This window comes from Chroicocephalus ridibundus, chromosome 1 (assembly GCF_963924245.1).
Source record: "Chroicocephalus ridibundus chromosome 1, bChrRid1.1, whole genome shotgun sequence".
NCBI classification, from domain to species: domain Eukaryota; kingdom Metazoa; phylum Chordata; class Aves; order Charadriiformes; family Laridae; genus Chroicocephalus; species Chroicocephalus ridibundus.
In genome coordinates this window covers 198119816-198146006 of record NC_086284.1, presented here as the reverse complement: position 1 = coordinate 198146006, position 26191 = coordinate 198119816, and the positions used below count along the sequence as shown (strand labels likewise).

General features: G+C 40.7%; 1 protein-coding gene across 5 annotated transcripts in view; it reads right to left on the bottom strand.

Moving 5' to 3' along the window:
• Nucleotides 1-419: 419 nt before the first annotated feature.
• PLXNB2 (plexin B2) overlaps nucleotides 420-26191 on the bottom strand; it is a 260188-nt gene continuing 234416 nt past the window's right edge. For all 5 annotated transcript variants that reach the window (XM_063323324.1, XM_063323326.1, XM_063323328.1 and 2 more), the window contains 14 exons: nucleotides 24756-24985; nucleotides 23577-23758; nucleotides 22735-22801; nucleotides 22476-22622; nucleotides 19024-19180; nucleotides 17927-18027; nucleotides 16937-17021; nucleotides 11133-11287; nucleotides 9489-9649; nucleotides 8737-8884; nucleotides 8153-8217; nucleotides 7323-7398; nucleotides 5260-5334; nucleotides 420-2327 (listed from right to left, as the gene is read on the bottom strand). In XM_063323324.1, coding sequence (XP_063179394.1) covers nucleotides 2223-2327; nucleotides 5260-5334; nucleotides 7323-7398; nucleotides 8153-8217; nucleotides 8737-8884; nucleotides 9489-9649; nucleotides 11133-11287; nucleotides 16937-17021; nucleotides 17927-18027; nucleotides 19024-19180; nucleotides 22476-22622; nucleotides 22735-22801; nucleotides 23577-23758; nucleotides 24756-24985 — 1754 coding nt within the window. In that variant the 3' untranslated portion in view covers nucleotides 420-2222. The remainder of the gene's footprint in view (nucleotides 2328-5259; nucleotides 5335-7322; nucleotides 7399-8152; nucleotides 8218-8736; nucleotides 8885-9488; nucleotides 9650-11132; nucleotides 11288-16936; nucleotides 17022-17926; nucleotides 18028-19023; nucleotides 19181-22475; nucleotides 22623-22734; nucleotides 22802-23576; nucleotides 23759-24755; nucleotides 24986-26191) is intronic.

Sequence of the window (26191 nt, the reverse complement as noted above, 5' to 3'; positions counted from 1 at the left end):
AGCCCACGGCAGCTTACGAACACCTGCAGCTGCTCTGCATCAAGTCACTGATGGTGGGGGCCACGTAACGTTCCCCCCGGAAGCCTACTTGCTCAAGCAGGGCTTTCTGATCTCCCTGGAGAGATGCTGCGGAGCCTGCATTTGAATTGGCTTTCCGGTCCCAAGACGGATTTCCATCAGGCAAGAAGACCTCGCTACGGGATGTTGCGCTACATCCTCTCAAGAGAACTCTCGTTTTTCAGAGCAAGTGCCCACAAAAGGGGCATGATGTCAGGCACACCATCTGCAGGATGTGCCGCGCTCCTCCATTACCAACCGCAGAGCGGGGGACGCTGCTGCTCTGCCACCCCTGGAGGAAGCATTACCAACCCCTTTCAACACCCACCCTCCGATTTCAGTAAAGATCCCGTGACACTTGGTGGAAAAAAAACCAACATTGTATTTGATTTACAATTAACAGGATTTACAAATAATGACAAACAGATTAGCCATGAAATTAGGATGCTTTTGTTGATGAAGGAGTAGCTGGCAAAGCACCTTTATGTAGAAGTCATGTACCTCAGTCCTAAACAGTGTAAAATAACTTACAGCCCAGGCAGGTTCAGGAATGATTATACACAAATGCAAGAAGTCGAGTACAAAACAAACTGAAAAAAACCAACCCCTCCCACAGCCTACTGGGCGGGAAACCAGTTCTGGCGAGGCTTCTGATTTTCGGAAACTGAAGGAAAGGCCCACTGACAAATACTAGGAAATTGTCAAAAACGGGGAAAGAAAAAATATCAACAAACAGTAAAAGTCACTGTGTGACAACCTACCGGGCAGGGAGGGCGGGCAGCAGCCACTGCGATAGCTCGCTGAGACTCAGCAGAGTCCGGGCGCTTGGCAGGACAATGAACGAAGGAGTACAGATGGCAGCGCTTCATTAAAATGCTACTTTACTGCCAAAAACTTGCAAGACGAAGAGGAATAAAGTTCTCTGATGTGCAATACAGCAATTTTAAGAAGACGTACCTAACTTTTTGATTTGTACGGAGCTTACCTATGTTGTAAACACACACTTTTCTGACAAGTTATTTCAATTGTCTTTGCTATGGGTTATGGTGTGTATTCAATCAAATGCAGCATTCCAAGGCTCAAAACTGACTGAGTGGTTTTCAATAGACGGGTATATGATTTTTCCAATATCATACTAGTATTTTACATCACAAATACAATAAAATCAAGTGATGGTACTTCTAGGACAGTTCCAAGATTCAAATAAAAAATCATCAGAACCATTCTAAAATAAGATATTATACATAATCAAATCATGTTAAACAGCACACTCTCGGCAAGCAGCTAATTACAAGCATTCTGCTGGTCATGTTTTTCACACAAAAGTCATTCAATAGCACATAAATATTTCTTTTTCTGATCTGCTTCTTTTTACAAAACCATTCATCAGATTCACAGAATTAGTACAAGTAAGGCACATTAGCATATATCATAAAACTCACAATAATAACAAAGAGTGGTAAAGTTTTAAGGACTAATTCCTTCTTTGCAGTGATTTCTGAACCGAATGAGACTTTTATCAGTAGAACCCTCCTACACTGACATTCCTCTTACTTCTGTCACAGCTGACTGTGGTGGGTGCAATACTGTGCATCACCATGGACATAAATAATTAAATTAAGAAGCGTGTGTGGTAGCAAATCCCGTTTTCAGATTCTGCAGAGAAATCAGACGCATTGTTCACGGTGTCCGTTATGAGCAGAGAGTAACTTTTAGAGCTCCATGGAAGTCAATTTCCAGTTATCAAAATAAAAGGGGATATTGCATGTGTCTCTGAGTCTGCTATTGTTTTCCTAGTACAAATATTGCTTAACGTAGAAAGGATGCTACAGTATTGAATTTACTTGCATAATGAATCCTAAATGCTGATGTCTCAGATTCTACTAAATTAAACGAACTATCGGTTTTCCTTCTTCCACCCCCCACCCTGCCCCCAACCAAAGGACTCTCTTTCCCACAGAAGATTCATTTACACACAACACAGCTTTTAATTAGAAGCATAATTTACAGTAAAAATTCTTTACATTACACCTCTGCTATCAAAAAAACATGAAATCTTTCATTTAAAGTTGTAATTATACATTAAAAAATAGAACACTATTTCCTTAACAGGAAGAATGAATTTGAACATCTTCAGATCAGATTTCTTTATTGCGGCTTTTGAGTCAAAGGTCAGTCACTTTATTCTCTAACGCAGCTGCTATTTGCTGTAAACGGAAGGCAAGCTGCATTTTTTGTGCAGCTGGATCCTCTTCAAGTGCATTTATAATCTGGAAGAAATAAACACAGAATGTTTAGAATCATTTAACTTAAAATATCTGACAACCGTACACCCGGACCAAGTGTTTGATACTACTTTGGTTGTAAAGAGTCTTTTGCATTCACGTTGTACCAAAGATAAAGTCCATCTAGTAGGTCCCATGTTCTATTTTTACACAAAGGCAATAAAAATGATCGTCTCCGTTACTTTATCTAAGTTGCTGTAATGTTTCCCATTATGCTGGGATCCAAGCAAATTAATAGGTGGCACTTTATCTTGTGAAATACTACATTCCGAGATGGAGCAGGCAGGGGGAAAACCGTCTTTAGAGCTATTTAAGAAACAGTGCTTTTACTTACAGTGCACCCGACAAGGCTTAAGTGTCATTTGCCAGCAGTAATTACTATGCCCGTGCCCGGGAGCTTTGGTTATGAGAAGCTCCGGGGTGGTCCACGCACAGGCATAAGGTTGGGCAGCGCAAGGTCTCTTGTGTCTATAGGTAATAGGATGAAGAAAACGGTCTGGCCAGTGTCAGAGAGCTGCCGGCAGCTCCCTTTGGCTCCCGCCAAGAAATGCCGAGACTCTGGCCCAGCACCGTGTAGCTCAGGAAGCAAAGAGCTCATCAGAGGAGCCCCCCAGCACCCCGCGTGCAGCCTCTGCTATGTGGAATATATATATATAGGAAGGTATGACTCTAAGACACAAGGGATTTGAAAACAAGAGCTAGAAAAGGTCAACTGTTATGAGAAGGCTTTTCTTCAAATAGAGTTTTTTAGGGCTTCTCAAGATCAAATTTCAAAGGTTTCAAAAGGTTTTCATTTCCAGCATCCTTTAGGGAAACTTTTCCACCGACTATTAGATTTCTCCATTAGAAGAATGTGTTACACGGCAAAACCCTTCCTTTTCTAGAACTGGCTTTATTAATAACAGTCAAACACTGTAATCAAGCAGAAACCTTTAGCTCTGTTTAAACACTATGTAAACTTGCAAGTACAAGAACTGGAGAAATAGAGTTTGCCTGTCACTGCCTGTGGTTCTTACTACTCCTCGCACATCGTTGACAACGGAGATTAATGCAGTCAGTATCAATCTAGCCAACAATTTCACTTTGAAGGGGCTGGTATAGCATTTGAGTTTCAAACACTGAAGCAAATTTGTTTAGAAATAATTATTATAATGGATTTGTTTTTAAAGCGTGAAAACATTTTTACAAGACAGTTAATAAACACTTATTACAGTATTTAAATTGGGCCTAATTGAATTTGATATTGTTCCCTTAATTTAAACAATTACATCGAGCTGTAACTCCTCAAATCTAGACTAAATAATTCATGATTATCTCTGCTGGTGAATATATCCTTCATATAAATATGGACAATTAGAATGTACCCACTTAGTCATTGTCAAGCCCTGCAGAGATGCAGAAGGTACAGCGCATGCTGGGAACCACTGCGTCAGTAATAAAGACAAGGGCAGCTGCAAAATGTTCCAATTTATGCAAATTAAAACATTTTCATGGAAAATAAATAAGCTCGATTAATTTTACTGAATGGTTCTTGACAGATTATCTCCATAACTCCGAATTAGCAGCCTTTTCATCCGCTGCACCTTGTTGTTACACGCTGACGTATGCGAGAGGAAGAGCTGCGGCGACACGTTGGGGTTTGCTGGGCCGACACTGACAAATCCCACAGACTGGTGACGCCACCTGCGCCTGCCACCAAACCTGAAACCACGAGTGGATGCAGGGACATGGGGGTGTGCAAGAATCGAGGTTTTACGGTTCATCTGCCACCCAGGGTCCCTGCGTGTTTCTGTAGGAGGTCAGGCCATGGGAACGTGTCACAGGTCAGCTTGGCTAGTGCTGGGGACGAGGGGACAAGGGGCGAGGAAACCGGTGCCATCAGGTTGGCCTGCACTCCTCTGGGCGCTTCCCCGGCCGACCCCCATTGCAAGAACTCCCCGGGTGATTTGATTTTCCCTGCTTACATCTGTTTTAAAGCTGCAACAGGCTGGCTGCTCCTGTATAAAGCTGCTGGGAAGCTGAGGATGAGACTCACTGCCGTTAATGCTAAATATAAGTGAAAACACGAACTGTGCTGAGGTGCAAGACTAACCGAAGAGAGCTCACATGTGCTGTACTCCTTTTCGATTCAGCATCTGTTCCTATTTGCTTTGATTTAATTCTGAGAGTTTTCTGGAGGCATTCATTTCCATGGAAACCTTTGAATAAAAGTTTCCTTCTCTCTTTTTGTTTTGAGATTAAGTTGGGAGAGCCATAGCCACAGCCCAGCTACTCTGGGATGTTCTTTGTCCCCCTTTCCACAGGGCCTGAAGAACCTAAGAAATATTTTGGACTGAATCTGTGAGTCTCCTTTTGAATCAGACGATATTCAACAGTTACTCCAATTTGGTTTACCTTGGACAGGCACTTCATTTGGCATAGCAAAACGGGGACGGTAACATGCACGGAAGTTATAAGTGCATCTTAACTAATAAAAAAGGCACAGCCCCATTCCTACAAGCAAAAGAAGTCTAATGTGTTGTTCCTAATAAAAAAACCAGTGGATTGAAACCTGATACAGCTCTGACGAGTGCTCTTTGCTCGGTGACATTCTTATGTCCTAATTCTTAAGAATTACCATTCTTAGGATGGTAGAACTGAAATGATTTTTAAATCTATTTTTCTTACAGATCTCATTAAACTATCGCTACCGGAAACAGATAGCCCATAACAAAATTGTTCATTTACAAGAACACACCCTTGACCAGTGTAATTGCCAAGCGGGGTGTAGAATTGCAAAGTCAGAGCTTTCTGCCCCGCATTGTTTTTACCTGATTACCCAGGGAATTCCAGAAGTTGTTCCTCTAGACTGCTGTTAGCCTTTATAACTTTTTACCATTGATATTATTAAAAAATGAAAACAAAAGCCACAACTTACCTCATCGTAGTATTTGTTAGTATACTGGTAGAGTTGGTGTAGAGCCACGAGCGTATTTAAGGAGTCGGTATGTGCCTGGTAAACAACACAAGCGAGCAGCAAACACGTCAAAATACGATCACAGACAGCTGAAAGTTATCCCCGTGCATGACTGGCAGATACAGTATTTCCAAATGCAAACTCTGCATCCTGTAACTTTTGTTAAATGACAGTTGGGACAGAAAAAAGGGCGAGTTTGGTAATTTTTAGATCAAGACTTTCCCGCTGGTGTTTTTCCAGCCTGTCCACAACTCTAACACTGGAGGTGGAAAATATTTTGAACTCTGAACGTCAAACCACAGACTACAGCCCAAACATCTGTTAACAGCATGGGTATGTATAACTAAAACCTCTAGTCAGTACAATCTACGTATTGTTGAGATATTAAACATCGGTTCTATCGCTGTCACGGCTGTTTGAAATCCTTTCTCCAGCTCCTTTTAACTCTTTGAAATTATTCACACCTCGCTACAGCGAAGGTGTAACTCATCAAGATCACGAGCACACGTACGTTTGGAAAAAGCCATCTGAATCATGCAGATGGAAAGGGGAGAGAGAGAGACAGAGAGAGAAAGGACTTTAAATGAAGCAGGAAATAATCCCTCCATTACCTCTTCCTCCCTCCCTCCCAGACATTTAACTTATTTAGTGAATGTGCTTTACCTGTCTAAACACATGTTTTTCATTCAAATGTAGAGGATTCAAGTCTCTAGCTAGGCCTTTGGTCTTTTAAGTTAGTTAAGAAAATGAAGAATTGCAAAACGTTGCTACTGGCATAAATGATTACCCAAGGCATAAAGCAGCAGGGAAACATCCATCTTTCCTCGCTCCATAAAAGTCACTTCTAGTGCTGGTCAAAATTTGCAATGTTCGATTACTCCTTCCATATTCATTTTTATCATAATTTATAATGTAAATAGAAAGGATCAACATATTCTGAGGATGTTAAAACATTCTATCGAATTTACTTTTAATCACCAAAAGCTTTAATTTTATATTCATCTCAATTTGTGTAATAAATAAAGTGAACTGGAAAATGAAATGTCACTGCAGATGAGTTTTGTGGTGAATGACTGAAAATAGAAATGCTCTCCTGATGATGTTGGTCTGCAAAATGTTAGCTCCTAAGGGCACTGAAAACAGACCACAAAAATTCCCCAAACATCCTCCTTACGCTAGAACTCTTCAACTAAATTAAACAAATGAGTAAACCAGCCAGTAAGTTCACTGTCTCTTTGCTCAAGCTAAACAACAACTTTTAAGACTGGTGAGGGCCTCTCCTGGTTCTCCCAGTTAAACTGAGTGCTTGGAAGGCACGGGCCTGCTCTAGCGAAGCTGAGCCGCAGCGCGGACAGGCTCTTTGAAGACCGAAGCAGGTTTTGTAGTGTCTTTGCTCCACCAGTCTCCAAGCAGAGTCCCCAGCTTGCGACCAACCCCCTCTGCTCTTCTCCATGAGAGATAAACCCCAACAACCTTTCACGCAAAAAGTGCCACTGAGAGGAGGGCGCGGGGTGACAGACGGCGAGGTCCTCACATACAGAGTAAAGCAAAAGTACTGCCCTCGTACAGACAGCTCCAAAATAGCCTATACTAAATATATGTGCCTCCCCTTCCATTTCTGAAATCTAATTTTTGCTGTGGTAGCACTCTGAGTTCCATCATTACTTGTATCAGTATGATCAATGCTAAAAATCCTCTACAGGCTGCGGAGAGAAAACACCACTCAAGAGCGCTATCAGTTTTCCACAATGGATGTGAAAAAATCGGAACACTGCTCGGGCACCTGCCTCACTCAGATAGATTAGTGATGATAAACATCCCTAGTTCCATTCAATAACCAACATTTCAAAGGGCTAAAAAGGCATGACTGCAGCACGGAGGAGTATTTCAGAGATATTTGAAATAACTCATTCGATGTTCGCACATACGATAAACCCACTTGTTGAGTTAGAAAGAGAAGACAAAGAAAAACAGTACTATACTTGGCTCCAATTTCAGGACAAGAAAATGGAATTTATTCTTACCCTAGAAATCTCTGCTAGATGGGTATTCATGTCTTGGTCGCTAACTGGCACCATCTGACGAATACCTTTATAGTAACTGCAACAAAGGAAAACAAACTTTCAGCTAGGTGAAATACACTCTGGCTTTCTGGTAATTCTGTATTCCAATTTTGCAATTATTTTAAACAAGCATCCTAATAATGCAAGAGATGTTCTGCCACAAAAGACCAATGATTCCTTTGGTAATCCTTTCTCGCAACAGTCATTAATACCTTCGCAACAGAGGCAAATCACACCTGATTGTACAGGGCCAAACCACAGGAAAGAAATCTATTTGTAATTGCGGCCAATGTTTATTTTAGGTCTTCAAACTTTTGAAGTCATCAGCTAGCAAGGGGTTTGTCCTGCGGCAGACCTTCTGCGGTATTCACAGGATTGCCGATTAGTAAATGAATGAAGTCAGAGACAGAATAGAAAAAAAAAAGGTGTTTGTGAAAATGTTTTCAGGATTTGATTTCTACTGAGTTATGGAAGTGCAGCGTTGGTTAGACAGATCATACGGGTGACAGCAACAGCCGCGGAAAACAGCATCGTCTTTTCTCCTGAATAAATGCATCCCTAAATCTCTCTCTCTGCCTGCACAGGCATGAGCACGCACTGGGTCATAACGGTGCTCCGTTTCAGCCCCGCCAATGCCACTGCCAAGGGAATATTTTAACATTCAGGTGTAAAATTTTTAACATTTGACAGTTGACTATGACGATCTCAGCATTCGCTTTTCTTCTAAGTACATTCACACAGGCTTAAGGTCCTAACAACTCTGAATAAATATGAAAAGAGTCCATACTTACTCTTCCACCATTTTCTTATAGTTAGAGATTTCTTTCGCGTAAAGTAATTTATTACTTGGAGAATCCTGAAAAATTTATGAGAGAGAGAAACTTGATTGATTTATGAACATCTCTAGGAAGCAACAGAAAGTCAAGAACCTCAGATCAAACTTTATTTTCACAGGCACTTGAGCTTTACTGATATTAACATTCGGATGCTTATTATTAACGTTTACCTTGGTACATGGGTGGGATTATTTGCCTTAAAAGGATGACGTTTACGCACAGCTTTACTGCTGAGTTTTACAAATACATCAATGCAAGATAATACTAGATTATTGGTGGACATGAAATAATCAGTTCTTAAGCTTGCTCCTTATAAAAGCAGTTGATATTTTCTCCTTTTTATGAAAACCAATCGGCAGACTACACAGTAACACTGACATGTTCACCAACCTGTTAAGTGCTGAAGTGCTAACTTCATTATAAAACTAAAAAGAAACTATCAAGGCTGCATCTCCTCAGAGGATGGGTATTGTCTGCGAGGATGCCCTTTGTCTTGTCAGGCATGAGCGTAGTCAGGATGTAGAATGCAAATCACTTACTCTGCTTAATTTGTGCTCTGTTCTTGTGCAAGCATCCATGAAAGTCTGTGCAATGACTGACAAGGAAGCATCCACTACTTCGTGAACGTGAACATCGAAGATGAAATGGGGATTTTTCAGTATGTTTACCCAGAATCTAAGAGGCAGGCTGCAAAGCAAGGAAAAAGATAAATCATCCTTTTTACACAACAAATGTTCTACACCAAGCAAATCGCATGAAATTAAGTACAGGTTTTGCATTTTGATCTCCTCACAACAATGAAGCTTAATTCTCTATTTCAACATTTATACAAGCTATCTGTTGCCTGGTTTCCATGTCTGAAAACAAAGCCTTTACATCTCTCTCAAAAAAAGAGAAAACCTCATACGAGAAGAATCTCAAGTGCCCCAAAATAGCAACAGAAGATGCCTGCGTGGTTAGAGAAAGTACCCGAGTAGTATTTTATTAGATTTTGTGCTTTGACAGGTAAATCTGGTCCCATTTGTCTCTTGCTTTCCTCTTCTCTGAGGAAAGACAAAAAGTAAAGTGGTAAATCTGCCAATGAGAACCCCATAGGTAGGCTGGTTTCATTTTTGCCGCTTCTAGGCTTATGGGGAATCCTTTTGATCATATAAACACATTATCTCAATGAAAATGATTCTGACAATTATAAACAAAATTTACTTTGATTTGTGGTAAGAGTGCCAGTCCACACCTGGGCATTACACTCTCATTTCTCTGCAATACAAGTATTATTCTGTTCATACCGTACCTGTTTGTTTTCCAGATGTGAATGGTGTCTTCATCCTTGATGTCGTGTTTTTCTGCTTGCTCATCAAGGAAGTCAAAGAAGTATTTCACAGCTGGGGGCACCACATGGTTTGAGTTGAGCACGCTGTGAAAGAAGTTATCTACAAACTGCTGAAGTGTCCCCTAAAAGCAAATTTGAACAAAAATCTATTACATTTGTGTTACAGGCTGAGCTCGGTGCCATCCTAGAGTCTTTTATTCCTACTGACACTAACAGCTAGTTGTAGCCACTGATGGCCTTCATCCTGAGTGCTAAGGATACCAGGTGACAAAAAACAAACAACTTCTTAGTGCAGTGACCTTGCAAACTGCCAACACAATAAAGACCTTCTAGAGAACAATTTTATGTTCTAGCCTGAAAGGTTGCGACTGCACCAACTGTTCTGCAGTTTGCACAGAAAGGTGTGCTTTCTGCTCGACAGAAGAAGCAGAATCTGGTTGCTAAGTATACAACACATTTACACTTCAGGGTCATTGTGCACATAAAATAATTGTTAGCCATTTTTTAATGGTTTTGCAGCTTCCCTCCTGCAGTTTCTCTGACCATGCAATTTTTAGGAAGAGAATGAGAGGACAAGTACCAGTGACCATTTGACTTTCTGTTTTAGGAAAAGCACTTGGGTCTCATCAGGGACCCAGCCTGGTCCAGCTCCATGAGCTCCACCGAGGCCGAGGAGTGCAGTGTCCCCAGGAGGACTGTGTGCTTGGCTGGATTCCTGCACCTGCCTGCACCTTAGAGACTGCGACCTCACAGAGTGTCCCCTTGTTGTAGAGATGACTCTGTTGAGGCCACATGCAGTCCGTCCCCGTCGACAGTCCTTGGGCTGTCCGGGTAGCTGTGGTCCCAGCCACTACACCTCCGTACCAGTTAGTAAAGCTCCGGATTGGTAATAATCTATAAAGTGGCTGTTTGGAATAGAAAAGGGGTGACTGCATCTTGCTGGCTCTTTGTCCCGAGTCTATGTCAGCTATACACAGACTTTCCTTCACACCCACTTTCACGCTCGGACAAATGGCCTTAGGTGGAGCCAGATCACCCACATTTTCATCAGGAACCTGGCTTCAGGATCATTAAACACATTATTCTAAATTCTTTCTGCAAGGAGGAATGCTTCACAAAATCATTTCGATTGTGATCCATTCTGCAGTATAAGCACTAAAAATACACTAAAAGGACTATTATTATTTGAAAACATTTTTCTTTTTTCTTACATTATATGGCAGCATTGGCCACAACCAAAACCAGAGAAATATAAGGCTCTGTCGCAGTTCATAAAGCATTTGGTTCAAAACAAAACCCAACAGAATATTATCTAAACAGGTGTCTCAGGGGAGAATACCCATCTCTGGCTTGCACGAAAAACCCTTATTTAACAAACACATAACGATGGTTCTCAGCTTTGATCGGTAATTATACTTTATCTCTTTCCCAGTAATGTTCCTCAGGGCACATTAATAACATGAAGCCCTGAACACCAGCTTGTGTGCGCATGAGACATATTCAAAATTGCAGCCAAACGCATGATTATATAGTTGCATCATTTTCTTCAGCTCTACCTCAAAATCTACAGATGTAAGGTGTAACCGTGGCACAGCCGAGCCTTACCTTCACAGAGAGAAGTCTGGTCAGGTAGATTTCTGTAATAGCTTTGGTCCTCTCTTTTTCCTTCACGCTGCCCCGCTTTGATTTGCCTTCATCTATTTCATCTACTGGCCGGACTAGATGCCAGACCTTATTTTCATCTTCTAGGAGTGCATGCCCTAGAAACAGTAATTGCAATAATTACAAAAAATGCCTCACACCCAATTCAGCAACACAAAAATAACCATATACCTAAGTACAGGTAAGATCCTGATTCTCTATCCTTAACTTACCTTCTCTCTTGCCAAGAGGTTCTAGATTACTCTGTTCCTGTCCAACAAATACAGCTCAAGTACTAAATGTTCAATAATACATAAGCTGAAAAAGCAGCACTGAAGTAGGATCGTGGCTTGCTTTTGTCAAGAGCCAAGGGAGGGGAAGGAATCACACAATAAGGAAACTCCTGTTTGGTCACCTAAGCACAGTACGTATATTTTTTGGAAGTCCACACAGTGAAGTACTCTACCCCGTTGTGAATTCTTGGAGACATGATCAAACTACAGGAATTCAGCTAGGTCTGACCCAACAGCCACCACATAAAGGGCAATTGTAGCCTGCTCCAGGTACAAGGCAAGATATTGTTGTAGCAGCTCTGGTAAATTTGGCAGTGGCAATTTAAGAATTTATGATATCAACCTTTTTTCGAGGCATCACCATTACAATTTACATTTTTACCCTACCTGCTGGATTCAAAGTATGGTACCTCAGTTCAGATCTGCCTTTATCAGCATTTGACCAGCACCACTTGACTTTGCAGCTGAAAGGAGGAAAAATGCATCCTTTTGCTGAGAGGGTGTGAACTCCAGCCGACAGAGGTAATGATTACAGCTAACTCATAATCCATTCTAATAAGATTTTTTAAAATTTGTTTATCAGTATTCATAGCTTAAACCAGAGAAAGAGTCTGACACCAAGTCTGTTAGCGTATAGCAGAAAGAGGAGTAAGCTCCTGGATACTTGTGACAACTCATCTGATTACAGTGCCTTGCGATGCCAAATCCACGGCTTGGTCATGCACCCGGTCCCTGAGCTAACTTCAGTGACCACGCGGTGGAATAAAGGGAGTCTTGCATTTCAGCGTCAACATGAACGGCCAGACCAACCCTCTGCTGGAGAGTCTTTTGTTATGAACAGTTCTAAAAGAGACGATGCAATTGTTTTAACTAGCAAGTAATGTCCCTCGAAAAAAGATTCTGTGTCACAAACTTAGTTTCAGACCTCCTGGTTTTGCTTGTTCTTCCTTTAATTTCTGCATTTTGATACCTACTTGGCATAGTCCTTAAAAATCAATGGCGCTTTTCCAGCGGAAGTTACTGAATCAGTGCATTTAAAATCATTGGCGTCTTTAAAATGTGAAAGTTATTTTTCCCATAACAACTGTGATTCAGCCCGGTTGCACAAATTATTTTGCATTACTGCTAAGTTTTATGCCTTAATATATGTATCTAATGTAACTGAATCCCAGTTACAGCAGAAAACACCAGTTCCTAATTGCATGAGTTTTGTCCTTTCAAATTTTTGGCCATAGTAGTTTATTAACTAAGTTCCTTAACAGCTACATTAAATTTACCACCTTGCATGCTGGTGAAAAAAATCAATATTTTACATAACAGGAGAAAATAACATTTGTATGTAATCTGGCCAAACCAACACTTCTGCTTGAATCTACTCCATATATCCTCATGAAAATCATTAGCTATGCAGTCTTCTGGGGCCTTCACTTCTTCTTAACAAGGTAGGGGAAAAAAATAAATGCCACATTAAATCACGCCGTCCTTTGAGAGTCCTTAATTTGACTTGGAAGTTCATGTGAACGGAGCAAGCAAGAAAGAAAAGCTATCACTTCATTTTGAAACAGCTGCGATTTCGCAATCGATAGCATTCATAGCAATCATCCGCCAGTACAGTAAGAACCGGCGGTGGGCCCAAAGTCTGGAATTTCTTTTGCAATGCCTGTTATTTACTTTTGTAAATTAATAGATCAAATCACACAGTTAGAGCAGAAACTATTTTGCAGCCTTATGTCAGTTGCTTGGCACGTTTCTGCTTCCTCCTTTGATTCAAAGGAATTTACCCTCTCTTTGCCCTCCTGATGGTATATGGCCCAGTTTAGCTTTGGAGAGAAGAGAAACAACCAAAGGCGTTTCCACTGAGATTACTGGCCCTTGTGTGCAGCTTAATTTGGCCCATGTTTGTTTAGCAACAACAGAATTGGCTACTAGTGAAGTAGTAGTTATTTCACAGGAAAGTAGGGATTAAGAGACTGCAGCTCAACCAGACGAACTCTTGCAATACAAAAATCCCACTTCATTGCTAAAAATAGCAGGAAGAAAGAGGAAGAGCAATTCAGAACATGGGGCAACAAAATATGTTAGCAGTACAGTTGCTAAGAGAAAATAACATTTCTGTGAGATAATATTTTCCCCAATGGAAAAGTAGGAGGAGAAGAAAACAAGGATAGGGGAAAGCACCTCCTGTTTTCTTGCAGTAGCCGCATTCTGTGTCAAGCCGTAAGCGGGCAGAAGACTGCACCCGCTGGGTCAAATCCTTCCCCCAAACTCTTTGTCTTGGCCCTGGGGCATTCTTTGGCCAATATAAGATAACACTGGGATGGGGGTTAATGCCAAATATTGACTGCACTGACTAGTGATAGTGGTATGAACCATGATATAAACACGATGGAGGCAAGTTGGATGGTGACAGGCAACGCAGCCCCTTTCCCCTTGCGTGGCCTTCAGCAAATGAGCTTCCCTCCAGTCTCCTCCCCGCTGTGCATATGCTGCTCCGTGGAGGTGAAGGAAGGGCTGCCCTACACGGATCTGCTAATCAGTATTTCTGATCTGCAACCCTCTGGCTATTTTTATTCAGAATTAAAAAAGAAAAAAAACAAACAACAAAAACCCAGAAAAAAAGCCCAGAATAACAGACCATGTTGTTTTGGCTTATAGTCCAGTACAGAAATAATAGCATGAAATCACTGAAACCATTCTCCATCTTGATACAAATTCGTAATTGCATTTATTATCTGCAGAAGCAAAAGATGCTGCATTTAATTTGTCACAACCTCCAGCTTCTAGTGTCTTCCTGTTAGAAGCTGTGAATCAAAAGCAGCATGGAAGCAATGCCAGGTTTTAGAGGAACATCTCTGAACATGGTTTTACATTTTCGTTCCGTGCAAAGCCTAGTACTTTGGCAGACAGTCAATGGCTTCAGCTGACACTTCTCAATGCAAAAGGTGCAAGTTAATGAGAGGCTCTGGATAAAAGGAAAACCACTTCATCACAAGCCTCATTCATAGAGCTGGGATAGGATTTCTATTTATTCCAACCCTGTAAATCCCTGTGTCATATCAATGTGTATGTGTGGGAGGGGAAGCCTCTGATCCTGTCCTCTCCCTTTCGTGCACATAGTGTCTCACAAATCACTGTCACTGCGGGATCTTGCTTTGCACTAGCTTTGTACCATTTTATAGCTTTCCAAAAGAACAAGTTGGCACCAGATAGCTCTGAGGATCCTTTGATGCTAATGAAAATGGCCCAGTCTGGTGTGAAACACCGTCTTCCCGTCTTGTATGCTATCATGGTGCAAGACAGGGTGTGGAGAAGAAACATGGTGGAAGTTGTCTTCACTCCATACTTTGGGATCTGAATTCTCTGCGGTTTTTTTTCCCCCTGTGTACAAGAGCCCTCATGTGACAGCACTGTCCCCAGAAGTCTGCTTTTCCTTTACAATTTAGAATGCCACATGTATAACTAAGGAACTCATCTTGGAGTACAGATCATGTACTTTCAAAAAGCTTCGTCATACTGAATCATAGCTAAAGATAAAATCAGAGAGTAAAAAAAAAAACAACAAAAAAAAGAAAACTGCATGTTCTGGTCCTCTACTGCCTGCCACAGGGGTAGCGAGGTGGGGAGGAAGAAGACTGGGAGCGCAGAACAGGAGACTGAACACCGCTGTTAAGAACGCAAAGCAAGCTAAGGACACCACCTCCATTCATGGTCCACTCCACTTCTTTATAGTGTAGGCAACTACCACCTCCGCAGTTATCTATCTCAGCAATTGGTGCAACCAAACTGAACAGGGACTGGGAATCAGCTCCTTGCCTGGCTGCACTTCGCTGCCCTCTATATTAAACTGGATGGCTTTTTAAGTTAACATGCCGGGTTGTCACCTGCTGTGATACAGTAGTCGCCACTTGGCCAACTATGGCAGGCACTTGCAGCAAAAGGGTGAGAGGATAGGGGAGGAGGAGGAGCCATGACCACTAGAAGACCCTTCAAGGATGCTGGGAAAGGTCTCAACAGAAAGCATCCAGGAGCGGAGAGTAAAAAGTCAACGGCAAGTAATTCTGCCTGTCCTAATTTCCTGGCCAACACTCAACACAAATGAAATGGAAGTCTGCACATTTTTGTTAAATAGTGATCTATGTCAGACCTATCGGCTGGGACCCATCTTCTTGAAAAATGAACAGTTCTGACATATTATTTCCAATCTGTTTGGCTGCCCAGCCCTTAAAACCTATTAAATCTAAGATTAGTAAATCTGTTTAAAGGAATGAAACTATTAGGTGAAGCAATGGCTTTTGCAATCAGTGCTAGACAGAAAAGCGTATCAAATGAGTTCATAGAAGGAAGAATGATCTCAACAATTATTGGTCCATAAATCTACCTTCTACTTCATGTAAAATAACTGAATATAAGGATAAAAAAAAAGAGAAAGTGAACATCTGAAATGTAAAGGAAACACATGTGACAAAGAACATAAATTTACAAGTAAATATTTCCATAAAAATCTGAGTGCATTTTAGGCTGTAATGGATATTGTGTCTCAAGTGGTTTTCAGATAAAGGAAATTGTTCTAGAGAGAATACTAAAATGTAGAAGTAAAAGCTTTATAAGACCATTTGCAATCTAACAGGTTGCCTTTTGAGTTGAGGAGTCCAGCACCCTGCAGCAGACAGCAGTGTAACTACCATGCAACTGCTGCTGTAGCGATGTGAAAGAGAGGAAACATTATAAAGACATTGCTGACACTAATTTACAGTGGGTTGCAAACCTCAAAAAGAAAAAAGGAATTGTGGAAAACACTGCGAGATAACATGGATGGACTGAACGAAACCAACCAACAAACCCTGGAAAAACCAAACTAGCATAGCTGGTGGTTTTTTGAGTGAGGGAGACACTCAATATGGGAGGGAGACACAAAATATGAACGTAGAGAGATGAGTTTGCAAGGCAACGTAGTTGTAAGAAGTGCAATAGAAAAATTTACATCAGATCCATTATGTCACAGAGACGGGAGCTGGTCTCTACTGGGGTTCATCTAGAACAATGCATTCAATTGTCAGTCTAATAAAAAGTGGAAGAAATTTGGAGAGGAAAGTAAGAAAATGAAGAAGGAAGGAGAAAAGGAGACAAATCTTTGAAAAGATGAAACATATGGTTTGACTATAGATGTAGTGGGATTAAGAAACAAAATATGCAAGGAAATGTTTGCCAAGAGTGCTTTCTATTAAGCCAGCGTATGGACTCACAGCAACTATGGTTAAAGCCCCATTATTTAAGGCTTTTATAACGAGGACAAAGAAAACCACTGCAAGTGTGCAGCAGGTAACACACAACAAATAAGCTCTAGAGGGTCTGGTGGGGAATATCTATCTCCACAGACACGCTCGATAAACAAGATCAAGACAACAGTGACACTTTCTCTGCGTGGGTTTTGACTTGTAGTCATTTTGGGAGGTAGTGAAGCCCCAAGATACTTACTTTCCCCTGGGACATCTTGCTGATTATCCTCTGGCTGCTGGGAAATTCCCATTTTCGACAAGATGAGCGTGGCACCATCTCGGACCTTTAAAAATACAAACACGGGGATGTTATTGAAAAGAAGTATGCACTGCTGAACCTCTTTCATAACATCTAAACTGTGGTTTCTGTAATCTTTTGCGGGAAATCTGGACCTATGATTAATGCTGCCCTTCAAAGGCTTCTTGGGCAACTGGCTCTGCAGTTCAGACCAGGGTCCCTCCCCCTCCTTTAATAAGAGATCACATCAACACCTCCTCCAAGATTACTGAAAAATGCTAGAAGCAACTCCTAGACTTCAGCGATTCCTCAATGCAGTGTGGGTGACCTTTGTAAAAAAATGGGGTTTATCATGAAGAATCAGACCTGTCTGTTTTCTGAGGGAAAACTAACTTCTGTCTTTCCTAATCAGGATATCTGTTGTCAGAAAGCAATAAATAGCATACAAAGGGAAGATAAGTGGATTGCAAGTGCTTGGTAGAGCACACAGTACAAAACCTAAACCAGACAGTACAAAAATGTCAACATCTGCTCTCCTGACTGGGCTGTTGGAGAAACCAGACCAACCCAAAATCTATTTAGCAGCAGAGCAAGGACACAGATAATTCTCAGGGGAAGGAAGTGGTAGAGAAAAGGAGAGACGAATACGAGACCTAGCAAAAGGAGCTTTTGAATGTTCAAAGGGGAATTTGGATTTGGACACTGCAATGATGAGGAAACCAAAGTGCTGACATTTAGGTGACGTGTTTTTGGTAAGATGTTTAGGCAATATGTCCAGACCTAGCCTTTCACGCTCCCGAGCTTTTACTGCCTAAACCTAGAGCTAGAGGTTTGGTTTTTTTTTTTATTCTTTATGTAGCACAGAAGTTTCTCTAAAAACAAATAGAGATTTTATTTATTACGAGAGAACAGTTAACAGATGCGAACAACTGCTCTGAAACACCTCCTTACATTATAATGCATTAGCGTGTTGATACGTTTCCATCTGCCATCTCTTTGGGATGTTAAATCCAAGTCTGAGAGGATCTGTGCGGTAGAACCTGGACGCCACTCTAAGGGGTAATTAAAATAAGAAAAAACAGTTTTTAACCATGTGCAAAAATAACTACTCCGAGAATGTTTCATTTCAGAGACCCACTGACGCATTGTGGAACATTAAAAGAAGTAATTTGGCACACGCGTGGTTTTTATTGCTTAATAGTTTGGCCTTTATTAGAGAAGTTTGCACGAACTATTCCCAACCATGCACATGACTTCTGATTATTTTCCACAGAAAGTTAAATTCCTTTGCATACAATACTACAAATACATATAATAAGATCTGCTATAAGTCCAAAATAGAGGACTTCTGTATGGAATAGGAAAGGCAATTTTATGTAATTTACTAGGATTTTCTGAAGAGCAAGAATTGCATCCTCTACTGTCAGATTAAGGCAGTAATGAAGATGTTGCAAAATTATTAATTGGAGCTTTTATTATAAGATTGTTAGGCCTTTTAAGTGACGTTTGTTTTTGTTTTTTTTTCTCAAGAAGAGAACAGCAATTTTGAAAGCCTTCAAGGAGGATGATTTCCAGAGGCTGTGTGGCTCATCATCTCCAAAAAGTGCAGCTTCTATAACTCATAATTCTTTTGAATAACCATCATAAAGGGAAGTCAAAATCAGAATCAGTTTCTGAAATTGTATCATTACTTCTCCATCAGTTAATTGTCCATGCTGTCATTATCACATTAATTAGTACCTGAGATACTGACTCTGTCAGACATGAATACATTTGTGCTAACAGTCATTAACAGGCTCTTTGCACACTAATGACAGTACAACAAAACTTTTAAGAGTCAGGAAAAAGAACTCTGTAAGAAAGCATTAATTTTTAATGCATATTAAAATTGCTGCAAAATGCTGTATTTTTGCATCCAGCTGAATATGAATTAAACTTTTTTTTTTTTTAAATAACAATCAATCGCTTTTATAGACATTTTTGAGGAAAATACAAAATCACAGAACACATTCCACCCGCTCAATATAGTATCACGAGTAGCTACTTACCAAGAACTACGCTCTCAGCTTTTGGCCACTGAGAACACGGCAGATTTCGATAGACTTGGTCTATTATCTTTTCCTTTACTTGTGATATAGTGTCACAGTTCAGCACCTTCACAGGTATGGAGTCAGTTCCTCCATCTTGTACATACACATTTACTGTCTGTAAAAAAACAAATGTACATGGTTATTAAGAAAATCAGTGCTGAATTACCCCTGAATCTGTTTTTCTGGGCAATTTATATGCAAACAATGTGTAAAATTCACTGTGCAATGATTATGGCACAGCAGCACGTATTTGCAATGGGAGTATGGCTTATTTGAGCCATCCTTTGCTGTTATGCAGCCAACCAGCTATCCTAAATTCCAGCTAATTCCTCCCGCTATGACAAAAGAGAAAAGATGCAGAACAGATTTACTCGTGTCTAAGATGCTACTATTATTGAGTCTTGGGAATTTAGTAAAGAGGGACACAGAAGCACCAAGCAGCTGGACCACTGACTAGTGACATACTTTTCATAGAGCCTGCTAACCTGGGACACAGGAAAGCACAAGTAATGAAGTGTCCAAACTTAACAAGTTCCCAATGATCGTTTGAGCTGCACTTTGCTGAACTCCTAGAATACTGTGTGCTTTTGCCTTCCTTTACGCTGTCTTCACGGTTGTGGTTTTACTTCTCAAGTTGAGCGGACTCAGTCTGTACATATGGTGATTTAACATGGCTCAACTGATGAGCAGCGGCTTGTTCAGCTCCCGTAACTTTACCTCCTGTGACCAGCTGTTCATTAGATATATAAATACACACATATGTGCACACACACACATATATACGTATACATAAAAGCCATTTATATCAACATCTTTGGTGTTTGAAGCTTTCATTTACTGCTTACTGTTGTCACAATAACTCTAATAGCCCCAAGAAACATATCTTAGTAGTTTATGCTAGTTTTAAAATATTACTGTTTTCTGATAGTATTGACATGGGTTTTTTTTAATGTTAAAGAGAATTTCTTGAAAGCCTGTAATTTGCTAAATACACAGTGATTTTTTAAAAGTAGCTTTGCTATATAAATGTCAGTTTTAATACAGACAAAAGCAAATGAGAAAATGATGTCCAGGAAACCTCCCCAGAAGGAAAAAAAAAACCAAACACCAAAACCAAATAGATGTTATGAAAAGCCTCTTTCTTTCACTAGCCGAATCAGTACCACAGCTCAGAGCCCTCGTGGATGTTTTGCCAGTCAGGTAGCTTTGGAGGCCAGGCACATCTGAAGCATCGCAGCTCTCAGATACATACGGTCCCGCCAACCATAATGCCTGAATTTATCATCTCAAACCTCAGAATAAACTTGCATGGCTGGTATTTTTAAACAGTGAAGAAAAGCTACACCATACGGCAGTCAAATTAAACATGATTGCACTGTCCCTTGACAGAACTCTCAAACTAATCATGAGATTTCACCTTCCTTTTCCTATTAGCTTTATGGTAATTAGACATGATTTTGCTGCTGGTTCAGTATGCAGCATGTCAGTGGAACCAGTGATGCAAAACAGATTCATCTTTTAAATAAGAACAATTAGAGAGCAGACAACTGCTCTATACTGTACTTTCCCACCGTGACTCACTTTCGGGCAGAAGTGAACTAATTAACTTATGCTTTAACCTACCTTGGTGCACAAATGCTCCCTAACTGTTCCCAGTTACCACAACAATGTCATCATCATGCCAAAGATCCCAATAATTTATAGCAACAGTAACCCCCTTCATAATCTTTCACCACAAATATATATACACATATATATATCATCATCTTCAATTCATGCACACACGTAAAATCTTTGTTTGATGGGAAATCTGTAAATCTGGACCACATACTGCTAGTGTACAATGTTTAATATCTAGCTCATATGCTTGTTGTGCCCACATCTGATTGCATACACAAATTTTCTGCTTTCCCACTGCATTCATTTAGCTTAATTGCAGGCATTGGCTTTTTTTGTGAAAAGAGACAGAATGAATAAAGAATTATTGCCATTATGTCTTACACAACGTACAGTGCAAGTAAATTTTGTTCTCCATACACAAGAGAAAATATAACCAGCACTGCCAGTCAGCGTGGTTTCTATGGGTGACACGTTCAGCTCAGATATGAAGATGACAACTCAACTAATCCCCAAAATATTAATTGAACTTAAAACATTTCTTCTGGCCCAGCACCCCCTTCTCCTCTAGGCAGTCTAGGTCACAGTCTAGTGATTCTGTGAGTGAAAGTCCTACAGCAACCTCCTCACATCAGCCCTCCCATCAGCATCCCTTCAGAATACACAAAACGGTGAATTTTTTTTTAACCAGGACTTAATAAAGCTTTTTATTAAGTTTCTCTTTCCACACTGCAGATATGTCACTGTGTCTTTCTCAGTTGGAGACAACCACAAATGGCTCCTAACATGTCAATAAAAGAGAAATCAGAGAGGGGAAAAAAAATCCTGTGTTGGTCTTTGAAGGACAGTCTGTGCGTCTTTGATATTCATTACACTGTATCCTCAAGAAAACCAGCAAGACTGTCAGAAAGAGTAAAACTAGAATTTATGCTCCTAAACAGCTAAAGAGTGGGCTGCTTCAGTTTCTTAAAAAGACAGTGAATCTGTGTGCTGGACTCTAGTTGGGAAAGTGATGGAAATTTGTTGCAGTGAACAGAATTAAGTCAAAGAAGAATTCCTAACAGAAGAGAACTGGACCGTGGCACTGGTGATCAGATTCAGGGGGTGGTGGGGAATTCCTGAGGCAGGGATGTCCACTCCATCCCACTCACAGCATCTAACATGGGTCTCCAGAACTGCCTGTAGAGGCAGCTTCCCCTCATCACTGCAGGGAAATAGACCCCTTTCAACACCAGTTGGGCTGCCCACATTCAGGAGAGTTTGACTCACACAGGAGCAAGTGCAGAAATTGGTTCATAAAGTGTTTTGGAGATGGCAGAGCCATCTCGCCGGACTGTAGAGGAGCTCCTCCTGGTATACTAATAAAATGATCTCTGAACTGACGTTTGATATGCTGACGAGCAGCAATCACAGGGGAGAAAGACAACCCAAAGTTCAAGCATAATGTTAGTGCAAGAATTCTGCAAAAATCAATTGCCAGTTAATTTAGATGGGAAAAGGGAAGGAGCCAAACACCCCCACCACTGTTCAGGCAGACTTTGAAAATTATGACAGGGATTTATTGAAATGGATTCCACCGTGGCAGGACTTGGATCTAACACTTAGAAGATACTTTATAATTCTGTTTTCCTGCTTGGAGACTCGCTTTGGTCAAACTATCGACAGGCCTAGCCATGACCAGAATTTCTATGCAGATCACAGTAGTCCAGAAAAGGGTGTACAGACTTAACACTACAGGACTTAATTTTAAAAGAAAAAAATATTTTAGAATATATTAATCATGCTCCACTTACCAACTGCGTATACTCTACATCATCTCCCAGTAAGCCTGTGTCATTCAACGTATACTTGGCTTTCTTCAGTACAGCATCCACTGGGCCTTTTTCTACCTGGTGTTTGATAGCCTTGAACAATTTATAAAGAGGCTCCCCGGCATTGTCCTGTTTAAAGGAAAGGAAATTAGACAAAGCAAACCCAAAAGATATACTCGGTGTAGCACGTTTAAGTATTGTTGATAAAAAAACCCCACAGGCAACAGACTTCAACTCTTACCTTGAGGTACTGGTATAAACAAATAGACATCCAGTTAGACAACATTCTCTCAACAACCGTTTCAGATCTGAAAAAAAAAACCAACCCCGAGTATGGTAAGGGTACTTAGTGACAAAGTTTTAGAGAAAAACATCGCTTGCTTGAAATATAATATTTTTACATGCTTAACTGCATGCACTCTCCTAATGCAATGATTTCCCTATAGAGTTTTGAGAGCATGTACTTGCTGTAGGATAAGTGCTTTGTATTGCTCATCATTCCCGGGTACCTTCAGCTCATTACTGAAAAGCACACATCCTTTATGCAGAATCTTAAATGGGGTCTACGCTGTAAGAGCTAAAAAATTAACCCAGTTGTGCAGTTACTGGGAAATAACCTACAGATTACAAAGCTACAACATACACAGAGCAAGGTCTTTTGTAATTTATTTGGGATAACAACAGGGTTAAAAACACTAGAGCAAGCCCTCACTGAATGCACGCTGCAAGCTGATTATGTGTGCGCGTTACGGAGATGATGTGTGGTATAAATGCTAGATCATTTGGAATAAAATTAGATTAAAAAGTAAATGAAATGTTTGGTATTGTGTTTTGAAGTGAGGTTGATGTTCCAGTAATCTTGATGCAGATTCTAAACTACAGTATTTGAATAAGGAATTCTGTTGCCAACAGCCCTGCCTGGGCCTTCCACGGCTATTCCTGGTGAGCTTGTCTTCCTCATACGCTTGGGCCAGGCTATTTCTGACTTTCACGAATAGTTGGCATTTTAATACAGTCACATCGCAAAAGAAATACATTTGCAGGAAAGCAGAGAACTACAGAAAATATGACAATCATTCAAACCTTCTTAGCATCAGCTTTGGGTTTTTGGCCACAACATACTGCTCCATCAGTTCTAAGAACAGCGTCCTCATGATGTCAGTATAGTATTCTAGTTTTCCATGTAAAGCAACTGTCAGTAAGGATGCAAAATACACTTTAGCTCGAGCAGAGAACTCCCTTTGGTTTTCCAGCGTGTGAATAAACTGAAACAAAAAACAAATGTAAAATCAAGTCAGATGACAGAATTCTGAAGAACCTCAACACTTGTCTGCACTAAGAAGACAAGCAATATTATTTTAACATTAATCTCCTAAGCACAGAATGGAAAAGTTTTCGGAAGTTTGAAAAAACTCCTTATAAGAAAACGTTATCTATAATTTGTTTTTGGATACACAAAGAGTGTATTAGACTAACCCAAGGAATGCTTAGATATTTTAACAGAAGAGTTATCTAAAAAGGATGCTTTAATTAAATGAAAAAAGGTGTTCTGTGACAATTTTTTGAAACAGAAAATCAACTCCCCTCTCCCTCAAATTCCCAGTCCTTTCACATCAAATTACAAAGACAGTAATCTAAGTACACCTGGGAACGTGCTCTCATCTGCCATAAACTGTAACGCTACCATTAACTAGCTCAGCACTGGAGCCTCATTTAAAAAAGGAGAAAGTTAGAAGCCTAAATCTATATTTAGGTGCCTGACAATCAGCTCAGTTTTTGAGAGTGAGCAATTAGAAGTCTCTTCCGAGCTGCTCTGAGCACTCATCAGGCTTGATGAATAGGCCACTTGAGGAGCCTCTGCCTCTCTGGGACAGAGACCCAGCAGATGGCTGTCCGCAGGTGACTCCTGTGATAAACCAGGATGGAATCGGCATTCCCTGATCGTGTTTCTTAATAGGCTAAACCAAACTTGTAGCAGCAGTTTTTATGCCAGATTAGGTAATATTTGTTTTCCTACAGCCACTGCAGTGTTGACTAACTCTGTACTACGTGACCTGGCACAGAAACATGATCATGCCTCCCTGCCCCACCAGGAATCTCTGGCTGCGATGCCACAGATCTGCATTGGCTACTGTGGAACCAGAACTGTATGAAAATCACTTATTCTTAATAATTTTGCTTCCGTTGTGCTTGCAAATCTACTGTCTTGCACACACAGGTATGCCTAGATAAGGGCCGAGGCCAATCTACTTCAATACTCACGTTAATGAGAAATGATTTGCTATTAAGGAGGTTGGAGAACTGGTTCAAAGCCTGCTCCACGGTCTGACGCCTGGCCTCTGGAATATCCAGCTTCCCTGTAATCATCACGTCTTTCTCTCCATCTTTGGAGGGCAAGAAGAAGACTCTGTCCGTGTAGGTTTTGTAGTCCAGTACCGGAATTCCAGCTTCATTGATATCATTTGTCTGATCCTCCATCTCTATCATTAGATCTGGAATACGCAATACAGTTTAACGGTTGATTTAAAAAAAACCCCTGCAGCTTTTTTAAGCAACACAATCTCTTTGGGTACCTTGTAATGGAGAAAAAGTAACATAGCACTGAAAACTATTTCATCTCACGTTTTCTTTTGCTATTTTTACCAATTATCCTGTTAACTTCGACCACAGCTAATCCTATGGTGACATGAGAATAACTGCCTTTAGCACAGATGGTTTCCTTGTCACTCCCTCTCTGAAAGAGGGTCTTAGCAGACATCTGTGTAAGTTCATACATACGAATGTAGGATTATAACACAGAGCCAAAAAGAAGACACCACAATATTAGTTTCTCTTTTTCTTTTTTTTTTTTCAGTGCACACTCTATTCCCTCTGAGTCCATGTAATAATAGAAGTTCTTTTTAAAAACACATAGCAATCAAGGAAAGAAAGGTTTAAAGTGTTAAGCACACTAATTTAATTGGAAGGAAGGGGATGGCAGGAAGGAAGAAGGTTAAATGGTTCATTGAAATTGATGGAAACATTTCTGTGGGACTCAAAAGCTCTGAAGTTCTTAAAAGGGACAACAATTAGGGAATCATCCTTTGGAGCAGCTATTCTAGCTGAAGGCTTTCCAATTACCCAATATTGCTGATTGACTAGAATACCATGTTAATTAATCTAGTGACCTATTGTCTCAGCAATTTTATTGCTCTTCTTCGTTCATTTCCCCCTTTGTTTTATGGCATTCGGCAAAGCTGAGGCAGAAAGCATCTTGCGGTTTCCGGCTTTGCGGTATTTGTACTTCCTCCCTCATGCCCCTTTCTGTGGCTATCTTTGGTCCCATGTATTTTAGACTGTCTGCACTTTGTGCTGTTGACATTACAGTTTCACAGTATGGATCCAGAATGTGTTTTGGATTCGGTGTTTCATTTCACTGTCAGCCAAGGTGGATGCAGTTTAGGAGCTGGGTTACTCCTTGGATGTGCATTCTGCTTCCCCAGTGTTTGTGCTTGGTGGAGCAGAGAGGAAACCTTCAACCCAACAAGCAGCAGCAGCCTGTAGCCCCCTACTAGGAGTGTCAGCAAAAGAAAGGCATCTTCTCCTTTCAGAAATGGATATGAAGTTGCATGGGAGAGGTGGTGAGAGGGAGGGCTGATGACCTTGATTGATCCTCTCAGTTCAAAATGCAGTTTGAAATAAAGCCCATCTGGGAATAG